The 12,367-nt window shown below is 44.8% G+C and overlaps 1 protein-coding gene across 2 annotated transcripts; it reads left to right on the top strand.

Moving 5' to 3' along the window:
* Window positions 1–747: 747 nt before the first annotated feature.
* BHLHE23 (basic helix-loop-helix family member e23) lies at window positions 748–4,967 on the top strand. 2 transcript variants are annotated; one of them, XM_069872168.1, is made up of 3 exons: window positions 748–2,421; window positions 3,349–3,542; window positions 4,696–4,967. In XM_069872168.1, exon 1 carries the CDS (start codon window positions 835–837, stop codon window positions 1,498–1,500), a length of 666 nt encoding a protein of 221 aa, XP_069728269.1. In that variant the 5' UTR covers window positions 748–834; the 3' UTR covers window positions 1,501–2,421; window positions 3,349–3,542; window positions 4,696–4,967. The 2 variants fall into 2 exon arrangements, with proteins under 2 accessions (XP_069728269.1, XP_069728268.1); XM_069872167.1 differs by having other exon boundaries at window positions 3,349–4,967.
* Window positions 4,968–12,367: the final 7,400 nt, after the last annotated feature.

Here is a 12,367-nt window from a genome sequence, read left to right as displayed (position 1 = left end):
GCAGCTCCTCCTCCGTTGCCTTGTTCCAGCTGGCACAGAGAAGTTGCAGGAGGGCACCAGGGAGTCGTCTCCGTTCCTGCTCACTTTTCACACCTGTTTTATCCTGCCACTCCTGCATTTCCTTCTGCCCCAGGTGGTCACCGAGGTGTTTCTTGTCCATTTGGACCAGGGGAAGGGGAAGGGGAAGGGGAAGGGGAGGGGAGGGGAGGGGAGGGGAGGGGAGGGAAGGGAAGGGAAGGGAAGGGAAGGGAAGGGAAGGGAAGGGAAGGGAAGGGAAGGGACAGAGGAGAGGGAAGGGACAGAGGAGAGGGAAAGGAGAGAGGGAAGGGACAGAGGAGAGGGAAAGGAGAGAGGGAAGGGACAGAGGAGAGGGAGAGGAGAGAGGAAAGGGGAAAGGGGAAAGGGGAAGAGGGAAGAGGGAAGAGGGAGAGGAGAGAGGAAAGGGGAAGGGAAGGGACAGAGGAAAGGGGAAGAGGGAGAGGAGAGAGGGAAGGGGAGAGAGGGAAGGGGAGAGAGTGAAGGGGAAGAGGAGAGAGGGAAGGGGAAGACGGGAAGAGGAGAGAGGGAGCGGGGAGACAGACAGGAGAGAGGAGAGAGGGAGAGGGAAGCGCGCTAGAGGCAGGCAGCCGCGCAGGGCCCCGTCCCGCCCGCCGCCGCCGTGATTGGGCGCCGGGCGCTCCCGTGGGTCCGTCCGGGCGATAAAAGGGGCGGCGGGGCTCGGCCCGCTCACTGCCCGCCCCGGCCCGGGCGCAGCGGCGCCGCGTCCGCCCGCACCCTCCTCCTTCTCCTCGTCCTCGTCCTCCTCGTCCTGCCGAGCGGCGCGGGGAGCGGGCGATGGCCGAGCTGAAGTCTCTGGGCGGCGACGCGTACCTGTCGCTGTCTCCGGGCTACGGGCCCTCGCCGTTCGCCTTCGGGGCGGTGCGCGGCGAGGCGGCGCGGGGCCCGTTCGCGGGCGGCGGCGGCGGCGGGAGCTACGAGCGGCCCGGCAAGGAGAGCAGCGGCGAGCAGAGCGGCGACGAGGAGGACGGCTTCGAAGCCGGGGGGAAAGGCGGCTCGGGCTTCGAGAGGGAGGGCAAGGCGAAAGCGGGGGCGGCGGCGGCGGGCAAGAAGCCGAAGGAGCAGCGCTCGCTGCGCCTCAGCATCAACGCGCGGGAGCGGCGGCGGATGCACGACCTCAACGACGCCCTGGACGGGCTGCGCTCCGTCATCCCTTACGCCCACAGCCCCTCGGTGAGGAAGCTCTCCAAAATCGCCACCCTGCTCCTGGCCAAGAACTACATCCTGATGCAGGCGCAGGCGCTGGAGGAGATGCGGAGGCTGGTGGCGTACCTGAACCAGGGCCAGGCCCTCGGGGCCCCGCTCCCCGCCGCCCTCAGCCCCTTCGGACAGTCGCCCGTGTTCCCCTTCGGGGGGGCGGCCCTGGCCGGCTGCCCCGAGAAATGCACTGCCTACTCGGGACCCGCCTCCGCCCTCTGCAAACACTGCTCCGACAAGCCCTGACTCCGGCCTCCCGGGCTCCTTCTCCTTTTTTTTTTTTTTTTTTTTATTCCGTGCACTTTTGTTCTTACCGCGGCTTCCTACCGGCAGCTCAGTCTGGGTTTTCTTTCCGTTTGCGTCTCTTTAACCACCCTCCTCCCCGTTTGGAAGTATTTGGACCCACAGACGCACCCGCTTTCAACTTTTTTTTTTAGTTCCCCCCACGTGCGACTTCATCCCTAGAGTTATCGCCTTCCCAGCCTGGCAGACTCTGAGCATAATGTGGCTTCTCTGCTTGCTCTCATCTACAAAGCTTTTTTTTTTTTTTGAGCGTTTTTTTTTAACTAAACTCTAGGGAAAAACAGGGAGGGAGAGCGATCTGGAAATGGAAACAACGAGTTTTCTTTGGCGTGACCGACCTGTGTTAAAAGTAGCTTAAAAGAAGGGGAAGAGAAGCAAAATCCAGCTGCAAAACTATGCAATCTTTCTGAAATTGGGGGGGGGTGGGGGGGGAGGTGTTCTATGTAGCCAGCTGGGGTTGGACTGCACCCACAAATCCAAATAACAATGACATTTTTGGGGAGGGGGAAGTCTGGTGCTCTTGATAAAAGCGGTAGCTGCTTTGAAATAAGATGCTTTTTTCCTCCTTTTTTTTTTTTTCTTGAACTGAGGGAACCTGTGATTGTACGCTAACGCTTGCTTTTTGCCTGTTTCTCAGCTCGGTTAAGTTTTCCAGATGATTTTTCCAAAGTCATTGCTCATCATGGTGAACAAAGCGAAAGGTCACTTAACATATTTATATGTATTTATAATAAATAAAAGACATGCGTAACCTCTTTCTCTGTCCTACATGTCTCTAAAACCAGTTGGCAGTCCAAGCCAAATACCTGCTGAAGTGAAGTAAAGTGGAGTCGGACGTGGCAGGAGGAGGCTGCGTGCAGTTAGGTGAATATTCAGAATACTAGGGAAAACTTGTGGACGTTCAGCTCCTTATCAGCAGCGATTTGGTTTCTCTCCAGTTTCTCATTAATCATGGGCACGCAGAAAAAAAGAATGTTGTTTATGCCTGACGTTTAGAGCTAAGTAGGTAGAGATTTAGGTTGTGTATTTTGACATTTGCTGGAGAACGCTGTGCCCTGAAAGTGGTGTTTGAAAGGGGTTCGTGTAGCATCAAGCTTTGCTGCGAGGACACCCGTGTAAAACACGGCAGGGAAGGAAATTGCTTAAAGACTCTGCTTATTCTTTTGGCTCGGTTTTCTGTTATATCTAAAGTGTGAGCCTAGCCGTCTGTGTGGGGTTTGGGCCACTCAATATCCTGACTAAACTCATAATCTCTTGCCAAGTGTTGCCTGTGTTGGTCCAAGTTGCAAAGTCAGTCCCTCGCCGTCGAAGTTTGTTGATGTGGCTTGTGTTGGTTTCCTTTGGTTTTCTGTTTTAGGATGGTTAACGCTTTGGTGCCTTGTATGCTTCACTAGTCAGTATAGAATAATAGTAATAATTGAGGTGCATTTGGTGATTTCTGTTCAGATTGGAATACCCACCCAATGTCAGAGCAACCACGCAAACTGGTACAGCCGCAGCCTGAGGGGGTCGAGCTGTCCGTGGCCATTTGTCTTAGGAGGAGGGTGGAACTATTTAGGGTTATTAAACCAATTTCCATGCCTGTCGCTAGTGTTATGCTAATTTGAAAAGGACTGCCATCCTTCTAAAGCTGCTTGTCTATGGCACTTACTTTTAATTAATACCTTTCCAAAAGACTTTTTGTGTTTGGAAAACGAAGTGTGTGATTAAGCCTAGCTCATAAAGACATATGTTTAAAACTGGTTCCTGCTCATTTCCATTTTTATGTCTAAATTTCTTCTTGTTTTACAGAATAAGTTTTGCAGAACGGTTTGTCAGTTGTACCTTTGTCCGTAAAAGAAAATCTTGAACGTGCTCTTAAAAGGCATCTGATGAAGCAAAAGCCGACCAAAACCACTACTGAAGCAAAAATGCCTGGAAACTGCAAATCAGCAAAGGTCAATTTTGCAGACTGAGTTGATGCTAGATAATATTTTGAAAACAAGGTCAGTTTGAAAAAAGATTCGTGATTTTTAGCTAAATGTTTATTACTTCTGGTTAAAAGTATAGAAGATTGAGGATTTAAATGGACATTAGTTTATCTCTGTTTTTCACCAAAACTAAAATAGTTGGAGAATAAAGTATTTAACAGCTTAATATTAAATACGAGTTTGGTTTGGTTAAAGACTTACACTGATAATAATGGGATTTTAAGTGCTTCTTTCTCGTATAATTACAGCAAAAAAAAAAAAAGTAGCTCACTAATTTCAGAGCCTAAAAGTCTTCATAGTCTTGGTGATGGTGTGGGAGCAATGGGCTTTAATACAATGATTGTTTAATTTTTTTTCCTATAATTTATGTGAGTAAAATCTTGCTTATACCTAGACTCCTAAAAATCCACCTTCTGAGAGTCCTTGAAATATTCAGAAGGCTCTTTCAGAACCCACTTTGAACTAAACAATCTCAGGAGGCTGAGTGTGGGGTTTCAAATGCAGAAGGTAAAACCTGCATTAAAGAAAAATTTGATTGAAAAATAGCAGGCTTCAGTATCAGAGTACTGTTAAAAGGGCAAGTACTGAAAGCAGAAATGTAGAACTTATCAAAGCAATGCTAGAGGACCTTGTAAATGATTATTAAAATTGACCTTAAAGTACAGACTTTTAATTCAATGGGTAAAAGAAGTCCAATTGTAACTTTTCCTGCAACAAATGAATAACAAACTAAAGCAAAGTTGACTAACTTAACCTCAGAGTTCAGTCCTTCTGAACTGTGAGTGGCTTCTGGCTGGCACAGATCTATAGGATTTTAACTCTTCTCATCCCGAACTGAAACCCACACAGAGCCCTTGGTGTCTCCGTTGCCAGGAAGGCGTCAATTTTGCTGTGATTTATGCTTTGTGCTGAGCTGCTGCTAAAACCACTGCCAAGGGAACGCTGTAAACTGCTGGGAAGGTTTTGTTGGGAAGGGATAAGCTGGCAGTTGATTATTGCATTTGTGCGTGTGGAGCGTTGGTGCTAACCTCACAAACATGCATGGTTATCCTGGGGATGAGATCCCAGAACTTGTCATTTGGTTTTTCCCGTCTCTGGCATATAAAAAAACCACCTTATTTTTGTGTACCATGTAAGATTTTAAGTCTGCTTCTTGTTGGTGTTTCAGAGAATATAAAGGAAGGACTTGAACGTGCTGAAGATCTTTTTTTGTGCTCAAATGTTCTTGTTATGATGCCTGCTTTTCTTCCAAGAAGGGTTTATGGTGTATGCTCAGATGGAACTGAAATACAGATCATGTGTCCTAATGTATACAGTATCTTGGTATGTTCATACTTTGAAGAAAATATAACGCCAACTTTAATTAAAAGATAATATATTGTTTTCTAACCTCAGTTGTTTTCTTTGAACTTCAAGAATGATCAGCATGCGGCATCGTTAGGAAGAGGAGATGCTGCTCCACTCTGTTGCTTTTTTAAGCTGTGTAATTCTAGTCACTAACTCAAATTAACATTTTACTAACCTGTACATATAACCTTACTAACAGGGAGATGGAAATCGCTGTCGGTTTGCACTGCATTAGTCAAGATTTAACATTAGCAGTCTTGAGCTTGCAAGTTAAAATCTTGTTTAACCAAACAGAGGGAAGCAACAGGTTGGAAGATGGAGGGCCTGGAAGGCGGCCCTCTGCTTCAGATACCAGCGAAAAGGGAAATCAATTGGATATCCTACAAAGAAGCCATGGGAATCATGCAGTTTTCCTTGTTCTTTAATCTGTACAGCTGATTTTCTGACCTACTGTCACAATATCTGAACATTGCTGCATTGCCAAGCTTGCGTCTGAGACTTCAGAGAGTGATTGGCAGCTGCTCTCGGATTATTTTGAGGGAATTGCTCTTTACATACACATTTCTATAATTTCCATTCTCAGCTAGCAGTTGAGATTTTTCCAAGGGTGAGATGAACATAGGGTCCAATCCTGCTGCTGTTTTACTGGTTGGCAGCATTTCTGCTGATCTCAGTGACAGGGAGATGGAGCCCGATGCTCCAGAGCGCAGCGGTGGTTTCTGAAACCAACATCATGCTGCCTTCTTTAAGAGGTTCCAGAGGACCAGAAAAATCTGTACAAGCTTTATCCCTTTACTGTATTAGCCTGGCAGCCGAGCTACAAAGCGCAGGGTGTGGTGGATAAAGACCTCACTTAAAAGCTTTCACGGTTCTTTAGCCCAAACCTGCTTATTGCCAGCTCAGCAGCGAGTCGCGCTGGGTTCTCACACACAATGGGTTTCTAGTCGAGTTTGCCACAACTCAGATTATTTAGCTTACACCATAGGAGAACAGAACCAAGCATTCCACGTTGCACTTTTCCCTCCTATAGCAAATGCTCAAACAAGTGTGTTTCCTGAAAATCAGAGGTTGGACTTTGCAGCACTACTGAGATTTATTTTTACCTGGGCTTGTTGCCTGCCATGTGAATTATCCACAAGAAATCATTGCTCTGATCTCAAATAGGTGAAAATGCTCTTAAAGAATATTAGAATATACCAAGCAATGTTTTTAATTTTCAAACTGCTTTTACTGTTACCTGTCATTTGATAGAATTCTGATTAGTGCTGCACAATAGAAATGTTGGGGGGGTTTGTTTTCACTAATCCTGATTAACGCTCAAAAAGACTCTTGATTACAGTAATTTTAATAATGTAAATTTGTTTGTGATATGGCTTCAGTCTTTAATCCCCTTTGGCATTCCATTCAAAGGGAGATGAAAAATTCAGGGATTTGTAACATTTAAATCAGTCATTCCATGAATGGTTCTCTGGCAGTTTTTCTCCGACCTGAAATAAAAAATACCCAGTGGGTATGACAGAATGTTTTGCTATCAATACGTTCGCATGATTTTTGTAGAAAAATAGCCTAATATCAAGCATTTTCTCTTTATAAGAAAGCATATGTGCATAAAAGAAAATGGAAGCAATATATTTATAGATTTGAGATATATTTGCCATTCATTTAGCTGTTTCAAAGTGTGGTTTTCACCATGAATTTTATATAAATTTTGTCATGGTCAGAATTCACGTTCTTTTACCGATTACCCCAAATTCTTACTTCAATTTGTATTTATAAATATATAGTTTGAAGACTATCCAGTTATATTTTTAAAGTATTCTTAGGAGGATTTAACAATAGGAAATCAGAGTTAATGTTTTTGTCTGAAATGCTAACCAATTTTGAGGATAATTCTCAAAGTTTTAAGGGCAAATAGATTAATCTTAAGTATTAGTGTTAAAAGAAATCAATTAGCAGAGATTTCACATAACTGCTTCAGACAAAAAAAAAAAAGTCCTTTTTTTTGTTACGCTTAAGGTACTGAAATTTGGGGAACAAAGAGTTGCAGAAGACAAACTACAGGTGCATGATGTCTTACACAGCAGAGGAGGAGAACGTGCTGGCTTTCAAACTCCCTGCTCTATTGAAAGATAGATATATTTTTATTATTTTACAGCTTCTTTTAATTTTCAAGTCTTTAATTTCATCAGGGATTCATGTTCATTAAAATCAATTTCATTAATGTCACTAGTATTTGCTTAATTTCTATTTCCCCATGCTATTACTAATGTTTTGTGTGTTTGTGTATATCGATATGGAATTGTATTATGAATATAACCCAACCTTCCTCGGCTACTAATGGGAAAAAAAGGATCTGCTCTTTTGCCTTAAGTATTTCAAAGGGAAAAACATGGCTGAGCAAAAAAACATCACCCCAGTTTTTCCTCCAAGCCCACTTTTGTCTAAAGTAATGAGGCCATAGTCAGTTGGCTCCAAAAAGCGTTGTGATTTGGTGTGACGTACACTGAATCATTGCAGATCCATTCGGACTGCATTCGTTATTTTAATGAGACAAAGGCAAATCTGTTTTTTGGCCGCAAACCTTAAGATGCAAGCATAATGCGAAATGTTTGTTGATTGCCACAAGGCAACTGACATTATAGATTTTTATCGCCATCATTATGTGGCTTTAAACTCGCCACATCCCAAGATGTTTAGCCCCTTCCCTTTTCTCCTACGAATGACAGGGAAGTTGCAACGCTGACATTTAAAAGCCAAAAGCTCATCTGTTTAATTCCTGCACTTATTAAAACCTTACGTTGCATCCTAGCGTCTCCACTTCTGGTTTGATTTTTTTTTTTTTTTATTCACGCTTTCCCAGAGGAGTAGGAAAACCCCCACTGCAACGCGGTCACCCAAAAAAGGTCACAGTCAGTTGGGCGACAGCAGTACTAGGTCCCCACCAGCCTTGGCTTGATGTAGTATAAGAAATGACAATGAGGCGGGCATATCTTTGCACAAGCAGTAATCACAGTAATGGTGTTCATCAGAATTTACTTGTGCTCAACTTCTCCGTAGTCTGTAGTAATGGTTCTTTTTCCATGCTACCAGTAAGTCGTTTTGCTGTGCTTGGATTTGCCTGCAAGAAAACAGCGGTCAATTGATTATTGAAGAAAACGCTTTCAAAATTAGGTTGCCCTGATAAGTGTGGTTGTGTGTGGGGGCATGTTTTTGTGTAAAGCGCACATCTGCACCCGTGATATGTTGATGCATATTTATAATGCCTTCACGGATATTGCACCCATGCATGAGCAAATATATTTGTTATTTCTGTACCAAATATGTCTTCTTTTTTTTCCCCATCAATTGTTGGTAGTTTCACTGGAATGCTTTATTATGTTTTCATGAAACTTTGTCCACCATCATTTGCCTGTGGCACAGGAAGCGTCGTTGCATAAAAACCACCGCTCGCCTGAGAAATTGCTTTGCCCTGTTCAACCCAACAAACCCATGAATATTATTTTTCATCATTTTATTCTTAAAAAAAGAAAGTGATGTCTTGGGACAGGACAAGGTGTTAGTTTCCCATTCTGCCAGCGGCAGAAGAATGATGGAGAACCAGCCTATCTGTGCTTCGATGGCTTCTGAAAGCATCTGTCCTGGTTTTATTGATTTGGTAGTAGTAAAAGTAAACGTCACACATTGCGCTCTTCAGAGAGGTGTCATGAAGAAACCCGTATGCCACCAATTTGTGAATCATATTACCTAAAGTCTCGCTGATCTCCTGGCAGGTTCAGTGTAAAGCGAGCGGCGCGGCTGACAGCCGCAGAGGCTGCGCTCGGGGTTTACGGCAGAGCCGAGGCTGTAGGGGGAAAAGATGAAAATCTCTCGCAAAATGTTAAAATGGCTGCTGACTTGGAGGCCTCTGGCTTAGTTTTACATCCTTTCCACTGTCCAAAAAAATACTATTTTGCTTCTAACAAGTTTTCTCCCCTTGGCTTTTTCCCTCTCTTGCCTCAATCAGCTTCCTAGGAGATCTGTGGACAGAAAACACTTTAGTTACAGGAGCTCTATTACTCCTAATGGTGCTTTTTGTGATTGAATGTGGCACTGTCTGGAATAATCTTGGTACGGGGAGATTGCACGACATAGGCAAGATTATTCCTGTATGACTTGACTCCTCTTCCAGGTGCTTGTTGTAGCGGTTCACAAATACCCTTACTGGGGGAATAAACAATGCAGCAAAGAGCATCTTGACTGAAATATGTTTCTCCTTTGCAGATGTTTGGGGCCCATCTTGCATTTTATTTCATCCAAAGAAAAACCAAAATCCCTCATCAGGCAAGAGATTTTTCCTTTCTTTTTTGAGCTCTTGTGTGTACTTGATAGGACCAGGCCATTTGCTGAAGTTCTCATTCTTGCAAATTATCTCCCTGTAAATGTTTCTGCCCCTGGTGGGATTCTGGTCCACCCTGCAGACAGAACGGCTGCTACATAAATATGTGAAAAACTTAATTTTGGACCACATTGAGTGTGAGTATCTGTAGATATTTACTTGGGTTTTTTTGGTTTTTTTTAAGAGTTAGACCGAATTTGGAAGCAGCATCTGATCATTTTAGTGAAATTCTGTTGCTTTTGACGTCCTTCTCCAGTTGCCTTGCCCTGAGGCACAGAAAAGATCAAGGCGTTTGCCCATGGACACACACTGACTTGAGTGCGTGGCTCACCGTATTTGAATTCAGATGATCTTAGCTTGCTGCTTTCCTAAATAAGCTGCACACTACACTGCTTCCTTGGCAGCATCCATCCTGACATTTACTCTCTTTGCACACCCAGGTTCCCTGGGAAGACTGAGCCTCTGTTGTGGCACTGGTGTCACCCAAGTCACCTCCTGGTTCCTTCTGGAAGAGTGACAAAAGTGTAAAAGGAGGTGTAGCTTTATCTTGGCTATTTTCTAGCAATCTCCTGCCGCTGTGCTAGCCTGGGGCAACTTGAACCTACCCCAGGGACCAGCCAGTCCCCAGCTGCTTCCAGAGTGGAGAAGCATAAAGGTGGCTTCAAGCCACCTTTGTTCTCCAATCCTCGGCTTGCACTGAGCGCAGTCGAGTCATAGGGGAGAATCTGGGCCAGAGTTTACGAAACGCTTTGCTGTAGAAACATGCCCTCAGTGCAAAACGCAGCTTGCTGGTTCTCTGAGCTCCTGTCTCAGCGCCCTTTGCTTCTTTCCCTGAAACAGGGGAGATGGCAAAGACTCCAGCTAAGATCCTGGCTCTGTCTGTGGAAGCCCCTGTCTGTGTCATCACAGGGCTGTCCTTTGCTGCTTCCTCTGTCACTGATGCATCCACAGGCTTCTGCCTCAGAGAGAGTCCTGCACAAAGCCAGTAACCCCAGGAAAGAAGTAAGACTGATACCCAGTGGGAGGAGGAGCTGCTATCACTGCCTGAACAACTGTTTTTCTCTCTAAGAGCAAAGCAGGTGCCTCTAGCAGGGATTTTTTTTTTATTCAGCAAGTCACATCCCTGTTTTAGCCAAGCCTTTGGTTTTGAATCAGCCCCAGTGTGCTCTCACTCCTCCTCATGTGATAATACTTACACATCTGTAATTCCCCTCCCAGTTCAACATCCAACCTTCAGTTTTTATTTTATGGAGTTAACCCATTTCTGACAGGAATTTTGCACCAGTATCACTCTGCTAACCTCAGGGAGCCTTCTCATTTTCAAACAATGCACGTGCCAGCCTCGTAAGAGCCATTTTTTGTCATCAGCGTTATTTGGGCGGTTGAGCTCTAGCACTTGATTTCTCTCCTCTGGCCCTTCCCAGGATTTCCCGTGTAACACTGAACATTGCTGATCACACACACACACACATTTCTGCTGGCTGGAATGTTCCTAATAGCTGGGTTTAGGTGACTGAAATGGAAAAACTAATTTCATCTACCCAATGGCATTAAAGACTCTGCTTGGAGATGGCATGAGGAGCACTCTGGTCAAAAGGAGACAACTCGGGTGACCAGATAAGGCACAGAAGAGATTTTATTCAACCCAGATGGAAAGGCGTATCTCTGCTCATTTGCTGAACATGGTAGATATGCTCCTCAGGAAGGTGACTCCCATCAGGTCCTACAGTAGTAGTAATGCTCATTTTTTGCACTTTACTAGAATCTAAAAGCTGCTAAAAGCTCCTCTGAGGCACTACTGGCTGGGGTTCTGTTGGGCTTTGGCCAGCAGAAAGTGGCTCAGCCTGGTAGTGATGTGAGGGGTATCTGATGAGACAAGGATGCCCTGTAACCAGTCCAGTCATGGAAAAGGCTGATATTTTTCCACCACAAATCTTCTGATGCCTCTCTAATGACTTTCACTCTGTTTGCTACACTGGCCTATGATTCATTCACCACATTATTCTAGCTGCTGGCCTGAAACACTCTATTTGAGTTAGATCAAAAGTTTATTCTGATCTTGATTTCCATTTAGATGTGGTTTTACCACAAGTTTGGAGATTTGTTTGGTCCGGCTGTTAAAATTCAGGATCAGCTTACCCCAAATTTGGAGGCACAGGATGATACAGCTTAACCCAAATATGAAGAAAACCCACTGTGGTCAATAATTTTGAGATAAAAATATGAATAGCATGGGATAGACTGGAGACCCTCTTTTTGCATGAACTCCATCATCACAATTCAGTGATCTGGGCTTCTGATATCTGCCTAGATAGTCATGGAGAGCGCAGACAGAATATCTTCGTATATTCTCAACCTGGAGAATAGAAGGGTCAGAGGAGACCCTGTAGCGACGTTGCGGTACCTGAAGGGGCTACAGGAGAGCTGGGGAGGGGCTGTTTACAAAGGTTTGTAGTGATAGGACTAGGGGGAATGGGTATAAACTGGAGAGGGGCAGATTTAAATTAGGCATAAGGAGGAGATTCTTCACTGTGAGAGTGGTGAGGCACTGGAACAGGTTGCTCAGGGAAGCTGTGGCTGCCCCATCCCTGGAGGGGTTCAAGGCCAGGTTGGATGGGGCTTGGGCAGCCTGATCTAGTGGGAGGTGTCCCTGCCCATAGCAGGGGGGTTAGAACTAGACGATCTTTAAGGTCCCTTCCAACCCAAACTATTCTATGATTCGGGAGTTAAAAGTGGAAATTACTTGTCTTTCCTCTTCATTTTCTCTGGGAAAATCTTTTAACTAATTTATGGAGTAGTTAATCTGGTTTCGCATGTGCGCGACTAAATGAGCATGTCATGTGTCTTTGCGTGCTGGAGGAAAAATTATTTCCTGATGGCAAGATAATGGAAACATATTGGGGGTGAGAGAAGGGTTTCATTAGAAAAGCACAGCTTCACGAATACGGTTCTTGCATACGAATCATGACTCATCTGCTCCAGACCAAAAACATCACTGGGAGTCAGATTATTGTACCTAACTCAACATCTAAAAGTGAGACAAGTAATTAAACCTGGGCTGTCTCCACACCGAGAAATAACAGCTAACAGCTTCCCAAGGGTAATTCATGTCACTACA

The sequence above is a fragment of the Phaenicophaeus curvirostris genome, chromosome 18, assembly GCF_032191515.1.
Source record: "Phaenicophaeus curvirostris isolate KB17595 chromosome 18, BPBGC_Pcur_1.0, whole genome shotgun sequence".
NCBI classification, from domain to species: Eukaryota; Metazoa; Chordata; class Aves; order Cuculiformes; family Cuculidae; genus Phaenicophaeus; species Phaenicophaeus curvirostris.
The sequence above is the reverse complement of the archived record's forward strand: the minus strand, read 5'-3'. Positions and strand labels throughout refer to the sequence as shown.